Below are 25741 nucleotides of genomic sequence, written 5' to 3'. Positions count from 1 at the left end.
TTTCATTTGCCTCAAACCTTGCTGATAACAACCCAATATTTGTCCAATTCAGATCACTAATAGTGAAATAAAACGCAATAGCTTAAAAACTGTCGTTAGCGTATGAAAACGTAAAGTTCAATAACAACGGCTATAGACACGACAATCTGATCGAGATATGCCTATTGGTTCTTTCGCGTAGCGTCCTACAGTAAGTACGCGGCATCCTTGTTCAAGGCACTCCCTATGCTCAGACAACGTTGTTGACGTATGAACGTCAGATCGCCGCAAGTTATTTCTGCATGGAGGCTGCATATTTCGGAAACGTTTAGAGCGAAAGCTGTTAAGAAACTCCTACAGCAATAAAAAACAATACACGAACATAAAAATTTCCAGCTGTAACCGGTGGCAATTTTAGGATACATTAACAAATATTGCTGTTACAGCATATTCCGTTGGTCAAGTGATTGACTACACGGTTACAAAATCAGATGTACACACGCGAAGTCACAAACACGCGAGCATACACGACAAACACGTTAACATACAAACGCCTAAGCCCTTCGCGATCATCCACGCACACCTACGCCCGCGATCGCTCCCACTTTATAACACCCCGGAAATAAAGTGAACGCTTTAGTACTTATGAAGCTACAAACGCTGTCTCAAAGCGAACCCACAATCCCCTGTGTTTGTGCGTTAACATATCGGTCACGCCCGGAAATATTCATCCTCCGTCCTAGCAACTTAGGTCCATACATTCAGTTAGACCATTTAAAAAATAACGTTCATATCCACTAGACGACATGACCGAGAACTTTGGTCGGTATGGAAGATATCGGTTTCTTCTAGTATCTGAACCGTACATCGAAAATTAAGTATCAGATGCACGGTCCGCGTTCATCCAAGATCATACGCGAATATGTGAAGACAGACGGTCATAAAATAGAATTTATATACGCGAAGTGACGTACACGTTAGCACACGCGATGGACTTTAACGTACAAACGCTCGAGCCCTTCGCGATGATACACGCGCTCGCGAAATCTGTGCGCCCCGCACATATCTGAACCGTACAATGAAAATCACACTCAGAATCACGACCCGCTGCAAGTGGCCTTAAGCAGAGTTTTAGTGGGTGACATTTCCCGTCTAGTCTGCAATTGTAGTGAGTGATTCTAATGGGGAGCTCTTCCAAGAATCTGGCTCTACAGCTCCAAACTCTCGACCTAAACCCAGTTATTGTATTATTGTTGAAAGCCTCCGCACAGTAAATTTAGTAATTGGGAGTTTGTAAAAGTTTTGTTATTATTTGGGTATCATGATAATTTATTTCATTGTTAAGAAAGGCATTGAGACTATTTTTACCCTATTCCTATTATCGCCCTACCCATTTGAAGCTGTTTGGTTAAAATATCTGGGTTAAAATTGGGACACTTGATTCGAGTTTTCGTAGGGCTCAAACACGGGAACTTGGCCCTTTTTGAGGCTATTTTTATTATTAAACTCGTTCATAGAAACGAACCAAAGATATTGATAGCAATTTATAGGCATTCCACTGGTTCAACATCAGGCAATCAACGAGATAGTGCGACATCCTTCTTAATAAAACAGACCTATTAACATAGCTACTCGTAGAATATGGCTGAGTTAATACTTTTAGTATTTTACGTCTTAGGGCTCAATGATTTTATGTAGGATTCAATTGTTGGTATAGAATACCTGAATGTAGTATGCTGGTTTAATTTTTGTTTTCGCTTGGGTCTCACTAGATCTGTGAAGTGTACGTTGTCGATGCTATAGTTGATGAAACGGCTTATGATCCTCATTACACACATCCTCTCGCTGATCGAATGCACTATGATAACGCACTAATGCATCTTTCCAGCACCATAAAACCAGTTTCCAGCTTGTTCGATGTGCCCGCCGCTTGGTGAGACAATGGTGGTGTTATTCTGAAATCTTAGATGGCAGACCAACATTTTTGGCAGGCGGTGCCGACAACTAGGAATCCAAAATAGTGGGTCTAAATTCAAGACAGCGGCTTTTGGGTGACGATTTACTAAATGACAACATAACAATGTGGACATGTTCGGTATGGGAAAGATGTAGGATTGCCCCAACCCTGGTTCAATTCGAACCACCAATTTCTTATCGTTTTTTAATGCAATAGAAGTGAATTCGAAGTTATTCCTATTTGTTTTCTTTTAGAGTTTTCCTACTGGAAGTGGTCAGCTTGGTCTTCCGAAGGGCACTCTTTCAGAATCACTCACTGCAATTTCAAACGAGACGGGAAATGTCAGCCACTAAAACATTGCTGAAGGTCACTTGTAGCCGGCCGTAATTCTGTTCTTGAATGTACGGTTCAGATGTGTGGTCGTAGAGACTTCATGATCGTGGGGGAACGAGTGTTGGATTGTTCTTGCTTAAGACCGTTTTTTTTTTCGAATTTTAAGTGCTAAAGCGTTCACTTAATCATCGGAGCTTTTTTGTATCGGACGTAGGTGTACGTGAGCGGTCGCGATGGCATGTTTGCCTTTGGGTATTAGCGCTAAAGGCTCGAGCGTTTGTATGTTAATGTGTTCCAGGGCGTAGACATTTGTATATCGCTTGTGCTATCATGTGTAACTTTGCGTGTATAGATTCGATTCGCACCATGAATGCGATGCTTAATTTTGAGTGCACGGTGCAGATGCTGGAAGATAGTAAGCTCCCATATATCACTAGAATTATCGGCCATATCGCGCTGAAACTATTTCTAGTGCATATGGGTTTGTTATCTTTTTTTGTTGAGTATGGTTCAACCGAAGGTCAGGACCTATGCTCCTAAGACCGAGAGAAACAAATGATAATCGGTTAGCGCTAGATTCGAGCCATGTGTACGACGTAACCGTTTTTACTAATTTATGTTTTTCAATTTATTTCAATTTGTTGGATAGCAATTGTTTTTTTTCTTTCTATAGTTTGTTTATATGAGAAAACAATTACTATCCCAAACTAATAGAAGGACAAGTAATTAAGAAAAACTGTTACATTGCACTTAGATCAGTATTTTGCCCAAAAATCGATTTGTTTCATAGTAAAGCCATTTTAAGGAAAGGCAGTCCAACAAAATGATAAATACTTCGTTAAAAAGATTTTTCAGAGCACTGGAAAATCTGCGTTCAGTTTGTAAAAGAATCCTTTAAAACTTTTTTATACCTAAAATTATCGCGAAGAGCTTGAGCGTTTGTATGTGAACGTGTATGTAACTTCACGTGTATAAATTCGTTTGTATCACCGTGATACCGATTGAATAGTTGCTAAACCTTTAGAATGTTTGCGCGGCTCGTTATTGTATTGCTTATTTTTGAGTGTGCGGTTCAGATGAAGGAAGAAAGGCGGCGATGTTCTGCGAATACGTTGCTGATCTATGCCAGCCACGATACATGATCGCGAAAAAGAGGGCGTTTATATGTCTCCCACAACGTAAGTCGTGAGCGTAGCTATGTGTGGATGATTGCGTATGCAACCGGATTTGTATTATCGCGAAAAGTTTGAGCGTTTGTATGTTATGCACATCGCACGCTCTGTTCGATCTGGATCTGTGCTCATATTAAACCCACACTTTGTGTTTGAACTAAAACACGCTTTTTCGTACCTAAACACTTGCCCAACCGAACCCCATGTACGTACACGGTGTGCGTACACGTACGTTGGAAGCATTAGTCTTCTCTTTCTCACTCTCATCATAACTAGCGGTGATTCTTTTTGCCTTGTGCAAATCGTTCTCGTGTACACACACGGTCTGTGTACACGGATGTTTGAACTGGAGTTTGTACACCGTTCGCTTGGGTACGATGTTCGAGGTGAACCTGTACATCGAGACGAAGCATGTTTGAAGTTGAACACGTGCACGATATTTTGTACACTGGTACAAACTTGTCGATATCATGGGAAGTCTGGTCAAGCTTTCATAATTAGCACGCTCGTAGTCAAATACCTCTTCGAATTCACTGTCTTCAGGTCTGTTGTTAACATGCTAGAATACTCATTTTCAGTATAATAAACTTTATTTTTCTATAATGGAGTAAGTGATTATAGACACATCTAAATAGCAATGCCGCCGATTTCTTATGTGATTTATTTGATTAAGACCTAAACTGGCAGATTTATCACAAATCTACTACAAAGTTTCATTTTTCCCCGCAACAGGAAATAGGATGCTCTCATTATCAGATTCTAGAATGAAATCAATACCATGTTGATTGAAACCGTCGTATATGTGAACTTTTACTAATAATACATTCAGCAGCATAAAACTTTTCGCAAGTCGTTTTAGAGATAAATTTGGAGGAAAACACACCGAAGAGAAAACGTGTGTTTCATCGTTAACATGAACTTTCACCCACACATGCTCAATTTTTTTTTAATTTCATAGTTGTGATAACTTCTGCATTCGACCGCAATCAAAACGCCACCTCCAGCCTTCTGTCCAGATACTCGACAATCGCGGTCATCCCTAAAGGAATTGCGATTGCTTCCGAAAACTTCTTCACTTTCAACCGTTTCGTCCCAACTATTTTCAGGGTTTCTCATGCATCTTAGATGATTTTTTCGTGCCGTTGAAGTTTTGGTAATAGTCCAATATAATATGAATATGAATCGATTGGTCATACCTCTTCATCTTGAGACACAATATTTATAAATTATTAGTACATTGCTCTAACGAGTACGTCAATTGCGGCAAAAGCACTGACAGGCGCCGATTCCGTTGAAGTAGATCGGTGTGGCAGTAGCTGTTTGACGTGAAGTACTTCGTTGGTCGGTGGGGTACGGGTTTAACACATCTCCTCTCTGAAATCCAATGGTAGGTCTATACGAAGTTGAAGGTTGCCTAGAAAAACCTCAGCCAGTCGTTCTATATCCAAGGGAAGATTGAAAGAGTATCGGCGGTTCAAAGGGTGTAATGCTGGCCTCATAAGCCAGTCTTCACATTTTTGGGTCCCTCCAGGAAGGATGCTCAGTGTTGGTGGAATGGTAGCACTAACCACGCAATTTAGCGCTGGGAAAGTATAAAGATTGCTAACATTTTTTTTCTCTTTTCTTTCTTACAATTTACCATCTAGTTGTTACCCAAAATTGAATACTTTCATAAACCTTTATTTTATGACAATACTTAGATTTTTTTTTGGACTTTCTAGGACAGTAAGAAAAGAAAGTCTTCGGTACTACAATCCGTTTTCGGAACTTTCTGTTTCGACACTTTCTTCAGTAAAACATGTTACGTTACATTCTAGCTTACTACTCCTCTCGCATAAAGACTATCTCAGAGAGTATGGACAAACCCGAAAATACAAAAATTTGGGTTTTTATATATTGGCCCTAGATCAAAAATTCCTCCAAATTTGGTTCAAATCCGGGAAGGTCGATTTGTCGAAGTTTTTATCTTTAATGATCAAGCGCGGAATGACCCGTATAGATCAAAACCAATATCTTTGAACGCTTTTTTGCTTACTGTAGCGTTTTAAGTTGTTTCGACGAATGAAGATTACTGTGGTAAGAAAGAATGCCAATGAAACAGAACCACATTTCTTACATGATGAAACTGGATAGAGGTGACTATTTCTCTTTTTGGAAACTTTCCACGTCACGTATAGAGAAACATCTTGCAACCCCCAAAATCAACAGCTACTGCGATATCAATTCTCTACATTCATTGTGCCGCTCGAAAAGTTTTCTCAATTTTACTTTCGATTACGCCTGTTGTGACAAAAATTTTACCTCGCTTTCCGCAGATACAGATTGCCTGCCAAATAAGGTAATTCGTGGTAAATTTCGACATTGCGATCCAATGTTAACTGCGTCTTAAACCTTTTTGAGTACTATTAGGACGGTAGAAGTCAGGATTTGAGACATTTTTTTTTTTTTTTTCAATGCACGATGTGGGAAGTCCCGAATTTTTCAAGTTGATGGATTTTATAAACTGTTTTTACGCTACTCCAATTGATTCACTTCCATCTTGTTCGCTACAAAACCCACAATTGCACAATTCGTAGGATAGAACAAATAGATTCCTATAGGAAACTGTTCCAAGTTTGGTAAATAAGTTACAGCCACTTGTAAGTGTTGCAATAATTTCGTACTCGTCTTTTATTTTGTCAGATATAAGAGTGTCTCCCAATGTCTGGAGCTATCTTATGGAATTATACAGGCGTTTTTTTTTTGTATTTGTCCAGAAAATCATCGATGAATCCCGTTGTACCCTTAGAGGCACGACATTGATGGCTCTGCCTGGGAAGCGTATCTGTTTGCGAAAAACGATTCTAATTATAGCAAACTTTCCTAATAAATTTTAAATATTCTATCGAAGCTCAAAAAATATTACGTGACGGTCGTTTTGAGTTGCGTTCTCTAACCGATTCATGATTAAAGAAGTGTAGAACTTGTTAGGACCTCATTAACTTCGTGCAACAACCCTACACCCGTTTGACAGTGCGGCAGTCGGTGAAATACCCCGCACGTGAAAACATTCGGCAGCGATCCAAAAAATATCTGTCAAATGTCGCTCCATGAAACACGATAAGCCCGTGTACGAGGGCGTCCAATCGTAAATGACGGGGGATAAATTAGAACATTCCTCCACAACATGATAAATTGCCACATACCTACTACAGCTTACTTGCAAGCATCTATCTCCCGCGCGCGCGAGAAACATCGACCCACGAAACCATTTATGTTACGACTTTTGGAAGCTGTCGACCAGTCTATCGCCGTCGGTGCCGGACGAGAGTTGGTGAAAGCCACCAACCAGCTGCAGCAGCCTACTGTGTGCGAAAAACAAACAAAACAAACAGAAAGCGATATGAATCACTCTGTCTGACGTTTTTGGCAGATTGCGGCAACGCGCGAGCGACAATCGGGTTCTCAGTGTGTGAAAACAGTGCTGCAGTTAGTTGTACATAGTAATATGAGAAGTTTGCTGTTTTTCGTGGAATAAGAAAGGAATACATTAGCCCCCGGCTCCCATCATCATGGATTGCGGATTGTGACCTAGAATTAGTGCGCTCCCCGGGCAAGCCAAGTCCAAGGCCGTTCGTTCAGAGGCCACACAGGAGCAGCTGACTTTGGTGGTGAAAACAACAAACGGGGGGGAAAATACCGCATCATTCGGGGTGAGAAAATTTTGTTATTCGCGTGTGTGTTATAAGACTGGAATTTCATACACGGGGCTGGCTGAGACGTGATATCGAAAGCGGTTATATTGCATAACCGACGTCTCACCGACGACGACGACGGGGCGAAAGCGTTCGAGATTGTGAAATTAAATCGATTTTTTTAACAGCGTCAGTCAGTCAGTCAGTCTGTGATGGAATTAAGTGGCAATCGGTTCTAAAAAAAGAAGTAATGATAACAACTGTCGTTAAATAGTCGAAATCTCAAATCGCGAGTGATGATGTCCCGTCCCGAGTTCGAACCGACAGCCGGGTCCAACAGAAGAGCGTCAACCTCTTCGTCGTCAACGCTGGTCGAACGCTATCGGAGAAAAAGTGGTGCCGATATTGTTGCAGCACAGCAACGACGGGCTTCCTCTGCCCTACTGTTGTCCGGCGGTTGTCCCTCGGTGACGTCCTGTTCCAGCTTCGAGGACGACTGGTGCATCTATGAGCTGCTTCCGGCGCCCCGAGAGTGAGTTCGGTTTTTTTTTCGTTTTATGGGACCGGTTTCGATAAGCTGGTTTTTACGGTTGTGCTTCGCTGCTGCTAGTGTTGTCGTAAAAGCTGCTCGGGGGTGAAATGTTGCATGTCTGGGATTTATGTAGCTGAATGGTGAATGGATGAACTGGTTTGAGTGGTGCAATGAAATTTCTGGTGTTTGGATTGAGTCGTTTGGGTTGTAATAAACATCGCAGTGAAAATTGTATTAGGAGCGGAGCAGTTTACATAGTAGACACTTATGGGGTTTTTCATTGAAAAACCCCGGAGCGGTGGATTGCACTGGTGTTGCATTTTCTAGCAGAAGAGCAGGCCACTAGACGTGTTTCATTCCCACTTCTGCTAGAAAGTGCAAAACCAGTGCAATCCACCGCCCCAGTGTTTTTCAATGAAAAACGACATTAGTAGGCGTTTGTTTAGAATAGAAGTGAATGGAGTTTCGTGTCAATTTTTTCTTAAACTGTTTTGTTTAAGTGTTATTGTTTTCAAATTTCAATACTCCGCGGTAATTTCAATTTCTGCCACGAAATCCAAACTTAAGTACACACTTTCTGAAAATCGATACAGCAGAAGTTGATTTACAACATTGCAAGAGCCGTCCCTCTGTTCGTGAAGTAGAATATCAACGTAACGGCTCAAATACGATTTTTTTGCATTATTTTAGTACGCTGAATTTTGGTGGGTCAAAAATAATGAATTTCTAGTAGCAGTTCAGATGTAATTTTGGAATACCGATTTCTGTCATGAAAGGTTGAGAATTAGGGTACTGCAAAAACATTAACCGAAGTTATCGATAAATTTTTCACGGGATTTCGGAACAATTTTCGAACAATCTATTTACAGGTGATTTCACTACTCTGCCTAACCCAACGGGTGAATTAGCTTTCAGGTTCAACTGAGAAAGCCTCGAAAAGTGGTTATCTGTGAAAATGAAAAAAGCAGCTTTTTCACAACAGTCAACACAATCTCGATGAATATCCAGCAATATGTTCGAGACATTGTTAGAATACTGTTGATCGATGTTCATGAAGATTTTGCCAGCGCTGTAGAAAAACTGCTTTTTTCGTTTTCATAGCTGGTCACTTTCCGAGGCTTTCTCAGTTAAACCTTGATCCGTCTGGAAGTCGCGCAATGTACAAAGTGCAAATGAAATCGATTTAGAGCTACAGATTGTCGCCTAACGCGATTGTCAGATAGTTAAATAGATTAAATAGTTAAAAAAATGTTTAAAAATCCTGTCTGAAAGATTTATCGAATATTCGGTTTTCAGTACGCAGGTACAAACTGCTTGCCAAACCAATGACTTTTTTTGATATTTCTACCGTCGTTAAGGAAAGTATGCAACCTTCATTTTTTCTTAAACTCTAGGAAAAAAATGAAGGTTGCATACTCGCCAGCATGTGGCTCTCGTGCCAAAAGACAGTTCCTTTACCTACACTCGTCAGCGACCTAGATCTTCTGTGCTTGGTTAACCGAGACATCACTTGGTACCAGCCAAGCAGTTTTAGGCGTTCACACACGTTATGTGAACTGTTTGGATTTAGTGTCTAACTGGCTCCACTTTCGTGTTAGGTTGGACATATCGTTTAGCTGGCAGCAAGTTTATCACATCTTTATTGGAAAAGAGGAGGAACCGTCTGAGCACCCTTCGAAACGTATTGGATGGGGAGAGTGGGAATGCCAGTTCCCTATCGTAACAATGCGTGGAAAATGGGCGGGCTCATCTCCCCACCCATTGGGACATCTCTCTATATAATGGTTTGCTTCACAACTTGAAATAGTATTTTGTCATTGGAAGGTTAATCTTGATATTGCCCGTGAAATGCACGTGTCAGAAAACAAGAATCACAAAACATAAAAACGAAAAACAACAAAATAATCAAGCAAGAAATAAAAAAACGCAAAACAGAAAAAAAATTAAAAAGCAAAACGCCGAAAACTTAAGCCATTGAAAAACAAAAGAAGAAGTAATGTAATAAAAGATATAAAATAAAAACAAACAAAATAATCTTTTTTTTTAATTTTTTTATCCCTTTATGGGCAGCTAGGGCCGAGGGTGAAAAACAAACAAAATAATCTTAAACCAAAAACAAAATAAAATAATCTTAAAACAAAAAAGGGAAAATAAAAAACAAAAAAACCACGCTGAAGACTCAACACCAAAATTAAAGGAAACAAGCAATATGAACCAAAGCAAAATAAAGCAAAAAAGTGCAAATAACAGAAAACAATCATAGATCAGTCAAGCCCCTGATCTCGAACAGACCAGAAGCTTAAAATATACCGCTCGTTCACAGCAAAGCAAACAGACAAATTTTACTCACGTCGCTTCGTTACTCCTACACGCCAGTAACAGAAAAGCGTCGTTGCCCTCCGGTAAGCAAGATGAGTAAATCTGAAAATAAAGTACGCCCACTAACCGAATCTACGGTCGTGATCGACCTCACGCAAACTCGAAGAAGAGCTACAGTGCGCCAGGTAGAACAGTTGTTAAAGATGAAAATCGACCTTGACCTTACGTTAGTGACTCACCTGCAACTACATCATACAAAAAATGTGGTACTGTTAACGTTTAAGGCGCTATCCGATGCAGAATTCTTTGCTGTGATGAATAACATGTGACACGACGTCAAATATGACAATTTTAAAGCCGTGATCCCCGTTTATATCGACAAGAATATTACTGAATTTCGCCTTCATGGTTTGGCATCGCGCACTATCTCCGAGAGCATTAAAAATCCATGTCGAAATACGTAATAGTGGAATCGGTTACTAATGACACATGGAGAAACTTTTTCCCCGGTGTCCTCAACGGGATTCATGTGGTTAGAATGCAGCTGCACCAACCTATACCATCTTACTTGACCTTTGAATGCAAATCTGCTCAAGCTATCACCTATATTCAAAGAAAACTATGTACATATGGTGGGTAGACGGCCACGTGCAAGTTCTGTAACCTGACGGCACATTACGGTAAACCATGTGCTAACTAAAACTGCCGAGGAAAAACAACCTACACACCGACAGCTTTTCACTGCTAAACCACAGCCAAATGGCCAAAAGATAATCCCCATAACCCTAAGCAAACATCCAGTACACCTATCCGAAGGAATAACCAAAAACGAAGACGGATACACCAAGGTAGACTAGAAACACAATAAACATAAAAAAACAGCCAACAGTGAACATCCAAACTGCTCTAGCGACAACGACATGGACGTATACGAGAGCGAGGAAGAGGGTGGACAGCAGCAGACGGTAAAATGAATTTACCCACCCCCCCCCCTCTCCGAAAAAGATCACGCGAAACAGCAAGTAGTGCACCCAGGATAGACGAACGTAATAATTTTTGTGCATATTTTTGTTTGAATTTCATCAATCTGAAATGCATATTATTTCCGAAAAAAACCCATGAGGTTAAAATATTTATATAAAAAATAATAATAAATAATTACCATATCACTAAAACACTAAGTACAAAAGAAAAACGAACGAGTAGGACCATAAATAAAAAAAATAGCTACAAGAAATACGCAAAAACGAAAAACAAAAAGAAAACAGTGAACAAGAAACAAACACAAAACAAGGAACAAAGAGAAAACAAAACAAAAAATAAAAACATGGAGCAAAGAAATAAAACAAAAACAAATAAACAAAAATCCAAAAACAAAACAATAAGCGAAACCGTCCCCTCTTACACCCCCATTTCCCTTCAGCCACCACGCATATCACAATAAGGTAGGGGGTGCCAGTTGCGGTTTGCATTCCTTCACAAACAACTAATCTCCCCTTCATATGCCATGTTCACTGCTACCTTCCAACAACTCCACCCCGTTTAGATCCTCTGCGTATTAGAGCTGTTAGGTTCCGAAAATCTACTCGGAGTGTCACTGGCAGTGAATCCCTACTCTGACTGAGAGTTCCCTCGGGGCGGTATTTCTCGCGATACCGATGCCCGTTTTCGTGAGCCTTTTAGCTATCAGGTTTGTCGCGAACTACTCGAAAAACCACCGTACTCCGACTGACTCTGCTTATTTACAACCCGTTATCGGGGCTTTGATGCGAGCTACTCGAAATAGTCCCCGGCGGTAGATCTAACCTACTTCTCGGGGTGACCGATGGGTTAGGCTTATTCGAACTGTCAGCTCTGGTGACATGTGAATTCATGTGATTCATTCTCAAACTTCTCTGTAACTCCACTAGTACCAGCGCGAATGCTGTACTGACGGTATTCCACATCCGTTCTTCTTTAAACAACTCTTGTACGACATTTTCTGAGCTTAGAGCCGGCAACTCGCATCGCACCCCCTCGAATCTGAGGCTTCGGCATAATTTGAACCAACGCGTTGGTTACCTTCTTAACAAAGGCATAAACAACGGGAGCATTGAAGTTTAGACAATCGTTATTGGTAGCATCTAACGGCGATCTGGTGCTTCTGAACCTTTTTGCAATTGTTGACCAGCATCATCTCCGTTTTCTGGTGTAACTGGAACGTAGTAGTCCTGATTTTGATTGTGTTGGTCTCCATTGTCTGCCGTTTCATCTCCTTCAGTTTCCGGCTGTTAACGACGTTTTCCGCTATCTTGACTCCTATAGGCAGCTTTAGCGTTAGAACGCCATTGTACATAAGTGCCATACCAAGGGTAGAACCAAGTTTTACTCCCACCATGACCCTGATTCGAATATGTGTCAAAAATAGCATTTCAGAAAATTTCACCACAAGTATTGAGAGACTACCATTTCGATGCTTCAGTGGATCCTCATATGCCTAACTCTAATCGGATACCACACCGTCGATCTCAACTTTGTAAGCGGACATGTAGACACGGTAAACCTTCATAGAAGATTTTCCGCCACTAACGCCATTTGCTTGCTTTATACTGATTATCAAAAAACTTGGAGCTTACCTGGGCGAACTTTCCACATATCAGCCACGGCCACACTTCTGCGTCAGTTCTTCCAAAATCTTTAGAGTACTTCAATGAATATGATTTTTAACGGGGAGGTGGACTCTTTGATATTGAATCTTGTTCGACAGGTTTTTTACCAAACCACGTTTTTTTTATTTTTGCATTTTTAGAGCCCCGCGCAAAGTAAAAACCTCAACAATACAAAGAAAGAGACAGTGATTATGGAAGAAATAGTAGATTAAAAGACATCTCCGAAAATAATCGTCGGAATTCGCTCAGAAAGATGGTTCCGCACCGGTAATCATAGTTTCACTTCCACCCTGACCCCGAATATGTGTCAACAATAGCATTTCAGAATATTACACAAGTATTGAGGGACTAGCATTTCGGTGCTTTAGTGGATCTCCATATGACTAACCCTAATCGGTGATCACACCGTCAATCTCAACTTTGTGAGCGGCCATGTAGACGCGGTAATCCTTCATAGAAGATTTGCCGCCACTAACGTCATTTACGGCCTTTATATTGAATATCAAAAAACTTCGAGTTTATCCGGGCGAACTTTCCAGATATCAGCCCCGGCCACATTTCTGCGTCAATTCTTCCAAAATCTTTAGAGCACTTCAATGAATGATTTTTAACGGGGAGTTTTTGATGTCGAATCCTGTTCGGCATCTATTGTGCCGAGCCGCGTTTTTTATTTATGCATTTTTAGAGCTCGGCGCAAGGTGGAAACCTCAACAATACTAAGAAAGAGACAGTAATTACGGAAGACAAATCTCGGAAAATAATCGTCGGAATTCGCACAGAAAGATGGTTGGCATCGGCCTTATCATTTGAGAACTAAACACTTGGCACGAAGTGATCATCCAAACACTTTCTGGAATCCTCATCTGAAGGGCTACATAGACAACCAGTGATTTCTTTATAGTTAACTGGTGCGGTCTAGAATTTTAAAATGGCGTCAGGCATCGATTTTTGTCATCTACCGGTCAACCTCTTTCTGAAGATATCCATATTGATAGGTCACAAGTAATTCTATTCAACCGGAAGTTGTCAGCTTGTATTATGAAATGGCATTTGACAAATATTTTTGTTATCTAAATAGTCTTTACAGACGGTTAAAACAAAATTTATAAAAGAATAAAAAACGCCTCAAAAGTCGAAGCTTGTTTAAAATTGTTTGAAAAGGCTTTTTAAAATTCCCGGATTGTCCCACTTTTGGTTAATAATATCATACGACTAGTAACAGCAAATTTTAGCTACCGCTGTCCCATAAGTTTTTCATATTTTAATTGAACGTGCTTTTTTTCCAATAATTTGGAAACCTGATGTCCTCGAACTGCCTCGTTCTCTTGATTTGCGCAACCTTTCTTTTGAAAGCCATAAGCGCCTCTTCCACTGCTCTGCGATCGACTGCAATGAGCAGGATGTCGCTCGCGAGGCCAGAAGGTATTTCACATTTTCTGATGATACAAGTATCATTTCTTTTCACACTAGATTGACATTTGATATGTACTGGAAAATTATAATGGCATCCCAATAATCAATACACAAGGTGAACAAAGACAGGCTCTCATTGTTATATACGTCCGTTTGAAAATTTACTCAAGAAATACTCCTGCTTGAGAGTGAAGCAGTTTTACTGGAACAAATTCGAACTGTAAATTCTAATTTCAAACGATAACGCTCGTCAGAGTGCCAGTTGAACCCGCTTACATTGAACAGGACTCAACCATCTCCGATTCAATATAATCGAAATTCGAAATTGTACTCGCAGTAGGCGTCATCAGGTATCAAACAGCTTGGCAAAGCCATGACTCAGATTTATTTATATTACAATTTTCAAACAAACCATTCTGAATTAAACACGAGATCTCAGTGTGCGCGGTCAAAATGTCAGATATCTCAATAACCTCTTAACCGATCGCTTACCGCGTGTCTGAACTTTAACCTTTTCGCTTCGCGATGCACGGCCTGCTATCATATAGCAGTTTGCTGGAATCATATGCCATCCATCATCAAGTAAAGTGTTGTTTGAGACTTCTTCACTCATATCACCGCTCCATATTGATTGTAATTGTGTGTGTGCGATAAAGGTAAAAGAACTTGGCAACTGTTCATTGTTTTGTTTTCCGTGTGACATTTTGAGTGCCTAAATGTGAAAAGTACTGTCATTGACATCTCAACTTGCTCAAATGGTACAAGTTAAAACACAACCGACGAATAACTCACCAGTTTGAAAACGATTCAATAACCTAAACAATCCATCCATACCTGACGGAAACGACACAAAACAGGCAATAACTTAATTCTTGGAAAATTCGTCTCACATCTTAACAGTTTCCTACTAAATGATCTAAGTAATGGGCTCATTTCACCGGGGCAAAGGAACTCGGATACTTGCCTGTTTTGATGGTGGGGTGCCCTGTCGGAATTAAATCTCTATCGTGAGTTTCAGTTCCACTTACTGTAGCTAATATCAAAAGGAAAAGCTGCTAATGGAGGTTTCTAGAAAATTTCTCAGAAACGATTTTCCTTTCACGGATCGGCTTAAATAAGCTAATTGCCGTCATTTCTGGAAGTGGTTGTGCCTCTTTTCACTTGAATTTTACCAACGAATTTATATATGATTTTGTTTCAAAAAAAACACACACAAAACTAAATGTCAATTTCTTTTTTTTTCCACCGCCTACTCCGCAGAATCTTCGTCAACCGCTCACTCCATCTGGAGAACATCAAGTTCTATGGATTCGACATGGACTACACAATCGCGGAGTACAAATCGCCCCAGTACGAACAGCTCGGTTTTCATCTGGTCAAGGAACGCCTGGTCAACCTAGGCTACCCGGTGGAAATTCAACAGTTCGAGTACGATCCGTCCTTTCCGGTGCGAGGTCTCTGGTTCGATTCGCTGTACGGTAATCTGCTGAAGGTTGATAGCTATGGAAACATTCTGGTGTGCGTGCATGGCTTCGAGTTTTTGAAACAGTAAGTTTGTGAAAAATAAATAAAATCAGCTCTAACAATTGCAATTCAATTTCAGTTCCCAGGTGTACGAGCTGTATCCGAACAAATTTCTTCAGCTGGACGAGAGTCGGGTGTACGTGTTGAATACGCTGTTCAATTTGCCGGAGACTTATCTGCTGGCTTGTATGGTGGACTTTTTTACCAATTCGCCCCAGTACGCGGAACAGGTGGACAAAACTGGCGTCAAGTACGGTGAACTGTTTATGTCCTTCAAATCGATCTTCCAGGATGTGCGGGGTGCGGTCGATTGGGTGCATCTGTACGGTGATTTGAAGAAGAAAACACTGGAGGTGGGTTGGTGGCATATTTTGTTTTTTGTCTTTCAATGTTTTCTCGTTGACGAACCGGTGCCAATGGTTACTTTTTCATTTTTAACTTTCTAAATAGGCAAGTCGTATTAACACATGTACTGGATAATCCAAGAACTTACTTGAGTATGTTTTAAGATTCACAATCGTAACCATATCGATTATGGAAGCGGTTCTTCCGCACAAAGGCTTGTAGTACTGACTTTAATGATACTGTGTGTTCTATTGACGTTTATTTCAGTAATTCGAAAACTCCAGGGAGTACAGGAAGATCTTTAAGTAAAATAAGTAACATGTTGGTCTATGCATACTCCCTTACTTCAGGAAAACTTTTTATAACTCATTTTTATTGGTATTTTTGAAATAAGGTTGACGATTAGATGACGAAAACCGATGTTTGACGCCATTTCGTTTTGGCCAAACTTTTTGAGTCATCGTTAGGAGGACTTGGTCCAACTCGAAATTATAGTGAGGTTTATTGAGCTGCAGAAAGAAATCTTATCAAGCGATATGCAAGAACTTTTTTTCCCTGCTAGCTTGGCAGATTGCGCAATTTTTGCTCAGATCTATTCAACAGAAGCAGACACAACGCTGATGAGTCGAATTTTTTTTACAAGAGTCAGCATAGTCAATAAGCCTGGCAAATGCTCCTTAACAGCTATCTAATACGCATTTAAGTCGTTTTAAATGCTATTCAGAAGTCTGACAAAATATACGGCTGAATTGTTGCTGTATCATGAAAATGCTTGATCACGGTTGCTGTGCATTAAAATGCTGATTAGCCCTCTGTGCTAAAACCACTTTGTGTAATTATTTAAGTTAGACCAAATATGGTCCAACCAGGAACGATGGTTACAGATCTACGCCAAAAAGGATACGAATCCTGTATGATTTCATGATATTTCCGATGCTCTCTCTAGCTTAGTTTTGAAATCAATAGTTATAGTAAGCATCCTAGCCAGTCTACCTTCTCATCTCGCACAGAGCATAGGCTTAAAATCGGTCCATTATAGCTACCAGGAAGGACAACTTTAAAACCAACATCACTGGTTGACGATAGAAACGAAGTACCGTCACACGATCTAGCACTGCACTCTATGTTAGACCACATTGGAAAATTCATGTCGAACTACGGAGAAGTGTAATCCGCTATTAAGGATACTTGGAGTAACTTTTTACCAGGCATTGCTTCCTATCTGTCTCTAGAAGCCAAAGGAGAGGAGTACGCTAACGTTAAGAAAATAATACCCTATGAGGCAGGTCTGTAACCCAAAAACATTTTACCGAAAGTCATGCGTTAATGTCGCTAAGAAAAAAAAATCAAGCAACTGCAATCAACACGAAAAAACAACCTTCGACATACGCATCCAGACGGCCAACCAATAACTGATTCGTTTTTCTATCTCGAAGCCAAGTATCAGCATCCGTCAGCAAAGTAGCAACGATTGCACCTAGCGCCTCCAAATCAACAACCAGCAGCACCGCCAACGAAGAAGCAAATAGAGAAACACTTGAAACGAACAAAGTACTACAGTTAGAAAGAGCTCCCAAACAAATTAGTTCGATCGATGCTATAAGCATTACAAAATCCGTTTCCGTTTATTTTCGCACGTATTGTTACAACATTTTGTTTATTATACGGTGTTGTGCAACATCAAAAACAAAAATGCCATTAGATTTATAGTGAATTTTTAGAACCGAATGTCGCCATCTTGGATACTAATATTTCTTTAGGAATTGATTTCCATCATTTTTTCATCAACCCGTTCCCAAAGTTTTGGAGGTTCGAATTGGCGTCGAACATCGATTTCCGTCGTTCACCTACCAACCCCATTCCACAAGCGGTCGCTATTTTGAATTTTGAGACGGCATCAGACATCGATTTATGTGCTCTCACTCAAGGATCTGACGTCATTGATCCAATAATGGGTCACTGTACTACGAAAAATGCAAGGCAGTATGGTGTAGATGTCCCTGTTTCCAGGGCCAAAGTTACGAAACGTTATCAATGCCGGAAACAATCATCAGTTACAACGTTTTCAAAGAGGATAAGAAGCAGGACGTTCATCGCAAACATTCCTGTCGAAATTGCTTATAGAAGAATTGTCAAGCGCAAGACAAGTACCTGTCGGAAGTATCGAGTTCGACATCCCACTCAGCTGTTATCACCTTCGATCTTCAACCAATTCATCTTCGAAGGCAACTAACTACGCAGATGAACTTAAAAACCAGTTGGCCTCACTAACCACTATTAATTTGTGATAAGATAGTGATCGTCCAGCTCCGCTTGGAACCACCTACCAATTGGCCCACTCATGCGATGCTGTTTCAGAGCAAGGCGTTATATCAAACACCTCCCTCTCTCTTCGAAACCTCGCAAAAGTTGTCGCCAGGTATCGATTTCCAGCATCTACTGATCGTTAAGCCCGCTTCTAAAATATCCGTATCGTAAAGAAATGGATTTTAAAATGGCGTCAAACATCGATTTCCGTCATCTACTTATAAACCCAATTTCGTACCCAAACAGAATTTTACCCAAGCGTTCGCCACCTCGAATTTTTATATGGAACCAGACGTCCTTTCATTCAAGGACCTCACATCATTGATCCTATTATGGGTACGTGTAAGGATAAGTCGGAACTGCTTATAGAAGAATCATCAAGCGTAAGACTAGTACCTGCCGGATTCGTATCGAGGTAAACATCCCACTCAGCTTTAAACCCTTCTATCTTCAACCAGTTCATCTTCTAAGACAACTAATAACGCAGAGGTGTCTGAAGGTCTAAGAACGAAACATAGATTTTGTCGTTTACTAAGTTATGTGAGTTATGACAAATAATAAAATCTCTAATGTCAACGCAGAGTTGTCAAACCATGTTCCTTCTGTTACTTTTCTCGCTAACCATTTTAGATTCGGGATTACGATATATCACCACATTTAGAATGTTATCAAGGTTTTCGAAAAATATTAATGTATGATTAGATAGTGATGGTTCACTTCCGCTTAGAACCTATTAATTGGCCAGCTCATGCGATGCTCTTTCAAAGCAAAGCGTTATGTCCAAAACCTCCTCTCTCTCTCTTCGAAAGCTCGTAAAAGATGTCGTCAAACATCGATTTCCGTCGTCTACTGATCGTCATGCCCACTTCTAAAATATCCATTATCGTAAAGGAATGGATTTTGAAATGGCGTGAAACATCGATTTCCATCATCTACTCGTCAACCCTGTTCGGATCTTAGTATTTACAAATCTTTATAATAGAATCTTTATCTCAGTTTAAGGTTGAAATATTTTCTAGTATAAGTTCGGTCTGAAACATTTTAATACCTGACACGTCGTTGGATATAATCGATTGTTCTATTGCATCCCGGATCCATGCTTTCCCTTTAGCTTCTACCACACAGGCAAGACTTGCTGTAACTTACGTTTCCGGTGCTCGGTAGATGAATTCTTGCCCCCCTAATCAGTGACTTTCAGGTTCCATGGAGGAATCTTGTTTGTCTGCGTCTCGCACATCTCTGCTTTTGACACTTTGTGGTAGTACCATTTGCTCTCGATTTGCTGGAAAACGTTTTGTTGTATTCTCGGATTTCTGGAAAGTTGCACGACGGTCCCGATCCGCTTAGAACCTACCAGTTGATCAGCTCTTTCAGAGCAGAGCGTTGAAATATGCGTATCGTAAAGGTTGGATTTTGAAATGGCGTCAAACATCAATTTTCGTCATCTACTCATAGAAAACTCGTCCAATACAAATTATGCACCGAGAATCTCGCGTAACTCTTGATTGTTAACTGCTCGAGTTGATGGTGGTGGTTCACGAGCGCTTTTACCAATGATGTCGGTTTATCTGGGTCATACGGTGTCTAGCTCAGCGCAGATCGAACGGAAATTGATTCTTCAAATTCGTCCTTTTGTTTAGGTAGCCGACGCAGAATAGACTACATGTGGAGAGACGTTTAGGGCGGAATGAGTGTGCACAAGATCTGCTCTTTTTCCTTTAAGTTTTTCGACTTTACTCTGCCTTTTTTGCTTCTGGATCACTACAGTCGATCATAGCCGATACTTCTGAGACGATTTCGTTCATAAAATCAGTAAAAATTCTGGAAGGAGTTACCAACTTATCCTACTTGAAGCGCAACCAGTCTAGATTATATTCGGACAGTGGCTTACTGGATAGATCCTGAGTCAGACTACTGAGATGATCTTGCAGTGCAGTAACTTGGAGATGATCGCGTAACTCTTTAATTATGATCCCGAGGTAGAGGAATATGTCGAGCTTATCCCGATTTTGTGCTGGAGCTCTACGGACTGAGCTACCAGCAATTTTGGCAGTTCTTTCGAAATTGACACTTTGTGGTAGTACCGCCAAACTAATCCCAAGTCTCTTCAGGTGTCTGTATTGGTAATTTCGTAAGTTATTTCAGTGTTTTCGTAGCAGCTGATGACGATCGGCTACATTTATGCTCTGAAGATGGGAAGATGTTTTGACACAGCATGCGCGCCGCGAACTGTTCGGGAGTAGGACTTCCAGAGCTGGTACTGCTCGCTGAAAACACGTTATTTTGTGCCTTAGGCAATTCATAAGAACGGTTTCTTCCTCCTCCAACTCTTCTGTAACTGTTACTTTTAACTATATGGGACGGAAAACCCAGTCACTTTGTCTGTACAGTACAGTAGAAGTCTCTCTGATCTCTTCAAGATTCAGAATTTTCAAATGGCGTCAAACACCGATTTCGGTCATCTCCACGTTAACTCAATTGTGAAAATGTCCATATTGGAGGGTCATATACTAAACTTTGCTCAGCAGGAAGTCACCACCTTGGATTTTGAAATGGCGTCAGACATCGATTTCCGTCATCTACTGATGTACATGTTGATCTACGAATTCTTATCTTAGTTGTATGAGTTGCTCGGTTTACAGCATAAACTACAAAGAAATCACTGCCTTCGTCGTCCTGATTCTAGAAGCCTGAATGAGTAAGATCCATAAAATTCAGAGATTTTCAATTTTATTTGTGCACTTTTAGACCATGGACATTTATGGCACTCATTCCCTACCTAATTTTTATAATATGAGATTCGAGGAACTTGTAAAACCTTCTTAATATTACGAAAGAACACTTTTTGACTCATGTAGATCTGAAGACCTGTACTCCAGGAAGTTCTTGGATTAATCTAAAAATCAGCGAATACTGAATGAAATTCAATTCAACGAGCCACCTCACTTTTTACGCTTTTAGATCTCAAAATCTGTACTCCGGAGAGATCCACGACGACCAAGAACCTTAATGAACTGCACTCGCAGACTTCTGTATAACTAAGAACTTCGTATAAAATCAACTTTTTATTATATCACGAACGCCCTGACAGAAAACCATTAATTCCATCCTTCCTTTCAGAATCTCGACGAATACGTCAAAAAGGACGAACGTCTGCCGATGGTCCTGTCCCGAATCCGCGAATCGGGTGCGAAAATATTTCTCCTAACCAACAGCGACTACAACTTCACCAACCGCATCATGACGTTTCTGTTCGACTTTCCGCACGGTGCCAAACCGGAGGATCCCCATCGCGATTGGAAGACCTACTTCGACACGATCGTGGTAGATGCCCGGAAGCCACTGTTCTTCGGCGAAGGAACCATCCTTCGGCAGGTAGATTCGACAACGGGGGCCCTCCGTGTGGGAACCCACATGGGACCACTGCAGGCCAATCAGGTCTACTCGGGTGGTTCGTGTGACGTTTTTACCAAACTGATCGGCGCCAAGGGTAAGGATGTGCTGTACGTGGGGGATCACATTTTCGGGGATATTCTGAAGAGTAAGAAAATTCGTGGCTGGCGTACATTCCTGATCATACCGGAGCTGGTGCAGGAGCTGCACGTGTGGACCGATAAGTGTCAGCTGTTTGCCGAACTGCAGCGGCTGGACGTGAAGCTGGGTGATTTGTATAAAAATTTGGATTCGAGTGCCAAAGAGAAACCGGACATTTCGTCGGTTCGGACGGCGATCCGGGATGTGACGCACAAGATGGATCTGGCGTACGGTATGATGGGATCGCTGTTTCGGTCCGGTTCGCGGCAGACGTTCTTCTCCGGTCAGGTGAGTGTTTGTTTGTGATGCAAAATTGCTTTGTATTTTGACGATTTTTTCGTCTACGGTAGGTCGTTCGGTACGCCGATCTGTACGCGGCAACGATCATGAATCTGATGTACTACCCTTTCTCGTACATGTTCCGAGCACCGGCAATGTTGCTGCCTCACGAATCGACTGTAGCTCACGAGCAGCGGTTCACACTGGAAGCTCCGATGATCCAGCGAACTCGTTCCCGTAATCCCGGAACGCCGAATGTTGAGCAACCGCCGGAGGAACTCTTCGCGGAAGTTAGTGTAAGTATTTTTTACTTTTCCGTGAGTCTAACCGCGATTTAATCGCTGTTCTAATCGTAGGCCATCGACGAGAAGGAAGCAGCCGGTCTGCTAATTGCGGCCGGGAGTAATGTGTCCGTTCCGCATACCCGACCGGAGACACCTCGCTCGGTGACGCATACCCACGATGAGGACTATTCGGACGAGGACAGTGATGATCAGAAGCGGGAGGCAAGGGCAGCGGCTGCCAGAAGGGAGGCTAACGCCGATGAGGTTACCAATGGTGATCAGCAGTAATGAATGCAGGGTCAAAGAGGGGCCGGTGGCCGGTTGGTAGGAATGTGTAGATCTTGAGTTATGGCTGTTGGGGTGCGACGAGATCTACGTGCATTTCCGGGTGATGTATTTATTGACAATTTTTGTGCTGGTTTTTTTTATTTCGTTTATTTGACACGGCTCATAGCGGTAGCTTAACGGAGCCGTGGATCTTTTATGTGTTTACATTTTGTACTGGTTTTCTTGAGATTTTAATTTGTGTTGCGGGTCAAAAAAAAAAAAAAACACTTCGAGCTAGTCGAGCGCGTCGGACGCTTGAAATTGAATTCTACTGCTATTTTTTATTTTTAGAATACATAAAACTAGAATTATGTTGTACTTTTAAAATATTTGAGATTATCGAAACCATGCGTCCAAACTTGCAGTCCGTTTTTTCGAATTTTTGTATCTCATGGTTGTGGAAGAAAGAATCCGGCATGGTTTCACTTAAATTGGTAAGATATAATCCACTGATCAATTACTTCTTCATGTTGGGAATGACCATTTTACTGGCAGCTTACCCTTTTCCTGTTCTATTATTACAATAAAAAATGTTAGATAGATTTAGCATTTAATTTCGCTCACCTTTCGAATATATTAACAAAATTCATTTTTTCTATCATCGATGCTGAGTTCTGACATTTCTAATTTTCTGTTTACTTACTATCGTGTATTGATGTAGCCTAGCAACGCAATGTTGTCATTTATGTTCAGTAGCTCAGTGTTCACAACATACTGTCAATACATTCTAATGCAGTTTGGAATTAAATTAGAAGAAATCTTCAGTTCAGTTAACAAATCAAGTATATAGATTAGAAGGTAGCTTTCGGAAGCTATTACAAGGAGGCCTAATTTCCACATGCTATAAAAAATGAACTCTTCGAAGAACTTTTTTTGCATCTGTTGATGACCTTTACGAACGTTAGCACGAATTGTGTTTTCTAGTTACGTCAATTATCGGAAATTAAATAATCGTTATCTGCTAGAACGCCATAAACTCGGAAATCTGTATAGACAAGAGATGATGAAGTTTAAACTACAAAAAATAATTGGTGGAAAATGTCAGGGGCATAACCGTATAGTGAAGGGGTGTTAGCTCAAATATTTAATGGACTGTTAGGCAGCTCAGCTTAGTTCGACCGTTTTTACGGTTATGTCAAGTACAAAATAAATCGCTACTGATCCGGTGTTCGGTCATTTGCCAAGCAAACATGTCAGGACTTGTGCCCAGACTGTGTCTCACACATCGAATAGTGGCGCCCAATCAGAGCGTCCCTTCCGATAATGGTTATATAAATCAATTTTTTCGATATTTACGATGTTCAATCAAAAGACATTCAGTACAACGTTAGTTTATCGACGTTCAATTTCTCACAACTTGCCGGTCGCCATTTTCTTAACTGGATCCCCTGAAAGGTTAGACATAGTCACGGCTAACAAAAAACGATAACCACTAATCGGATTTGCCCTCTATTTAGAACGATGCGGTCACAGGTAATAAGTAGTAAATAGGATATAGGTATGTTTTGTATAGGACCTTAACAGAAGAAATTCGAGTTTGAAAAAAAGGAAAGAGAAAAGAATTCCGACAACAAATGTGTATAGTTATTTTTTGTGTTTGTGTAACATAAATTCCTAACATTGTAACCCATAAGCATTACATTAGATTGAGCATTATTTATAAGCACCAGTAAGCAGCAGCACCACACACACATACAGAGAAAAATTAACTTGTTAAGTGTTGAGAATTGCCTTTAACAACAGAAAAAAAAATCTGAACATAACAAATATGTAATAACAAAACAAAAACAATGAATCGAACAGTAGGCGGAAAATGCGTACAATTGAATCAGTGATCACACAACAATACAATTAGAAAGCGCTGTTAGAGCAAATGTTGTTGAGTTACGGGACTATTTGCAATCAGATAGAACAACAAAGAAAGGGCCATTGCATAGCGAGCCAATTGGAGCTTTTATACAGCTTGATGTTGTCTCTGATCAACTTGGTGACCAGGTTTGTATTATTGTGCATATCACGAGCGTTTGCATGTCAACAGGTTTGATCGCGTAGGCATTTGTATGTCGCCTATATGTTATTTCGCGTGCATAAATTCGTTTGTATACCCATATGATCGTTTGCATTTTGACGTGAACTTCAGAATGTTCGAGCGAGCTGCGAATCTAATACTTTATTCTGCGTGTGCGGTGTTAGAAGAGTTGTCTAGTGTATATGAATTTGTTTTTATTTATTTATTTGTTATCAAACTGGGCCGAAACTGGAGGCATTTTCGCGATTGTGACCAGGTCTGTATTATTGTGAATGGAACGAACATTTGTATGTAATATGTTTGATCGTGTGACCACTTTGAATTTTGAAATGGCGTCAGACATCGGTTTCCGTCATCTACTGATGTACAAGTTGATCTGTGAATAGTCATCTTAGTTGTATGAATTTACTCGGTTTACAGCATAAACTATAAAGAAATAACTTCCTTCTTCGTCCTGATTCTAGGAGCCTGAATTAGTAACGTTCGTGTTAACCTCTGACAGATTGAGCACCATCTGCACTCTTAGCAAATGGTCCACTTCACTTATCACAACTTCACGCAGTAGGTAGGCCAACGATATATTGCTATATGTACTGCTTGTTGAGTGGACAGCGACAGAGCGTTTCTTATCCTTACTCCTATGTAACATATTCCTGCTATCCTTAATATATTTATTCATTTTAGTTACACTAACGCCAGATGTGAGCAATCAAGGAAACAGAGTGGCGGCCCCATATCGTACAATCTGGAAGTCTACACAGCGCTTTCTTGGCCGAGATGGTCTTGTCATCGCATAAGCTCAGAAATATGAAACAGAAAATAAAATGAAGAATTAATTCAGTGTTAATATGAATCTAACTTAGCTATATTGAGAGGAAAAATAATCTGTCAAATATAGATAAATAAGATAAAAAGAAATTAAGTAGGAGCGTAAATATTGAACGAGATTACGAAGTTTGACGTAGAGAAATGTCGATCTGCTCAGCTGCTGTCATCAGGGCGATTAGACGACACTGCCCAAGTAACAATTGAAATTTTATAGCATGATTCAAGTTCAATTTAAGTTTAGAGTGACTATAAAACTA

General features: G+C 40.6%; 1 protein-coding gene across 4 annotated transcripts in view; it reads left to right on the top strand.

The window, feature by feature from the left end:
- Positions 1-24514, top strand: part of LOC131689481 (cytosolic purine 5'-nucleotidase) — a 66662-nt gene extending 42148 nt beyond the window's left edge. For 2 of the 4 annotated variants that reach the window (XM_058974605.1, XM_058974587.1), the window contains 5 exons: positions 15288-15575; positions 15631-15904; positions 21324-22025; positions 22088-22312; positions 22373-24514. In XM_058974605.1, the coding sequence (XP_058830588.1) occupies positions 15288-15575; positions 15631-15904; positions 21324-22025; positions 22088-22312; positions 22373-22588 (1705 nt within the window). In that variant the 3' untranslated portion in view covers positions 22589-24514. Of the gene's footprint in view, positions 1-6721; positions 7648-15287; positions 15576-15630; positions 15905-21323; positions 22026-22087; positions 22313-22372 lie in introns of those variants that run through there. The other 2 variants (XM_058974596.1, XM_058974614.1) reach the window with 2 other exon arrangements.
- Positions 24515-25741: the final 1227 nt, after the last annotated feature.

Source organism: Topomyia yanbarensis, chromosome 1, assembly GCF_030247195.1.
Source record: "Topomyia yanbarensis strain Yona2022 chromosome 1, ASM3024719v1, whole genome shotgun sequence".
In the NCBI taxonomy this organism is placed as follows: domain Eukaryota; kingdom Metazoa; phylum Arthropoda; class Insecta; order Diptera; family Culicidae; genus Topomyia; species Topomyia yanbarensis.
The sequence above is the reverse complement of the archived record's forward strand: the minus strand, read 5'-3'. Positions and strand labels throughout refer to the sequence as shown.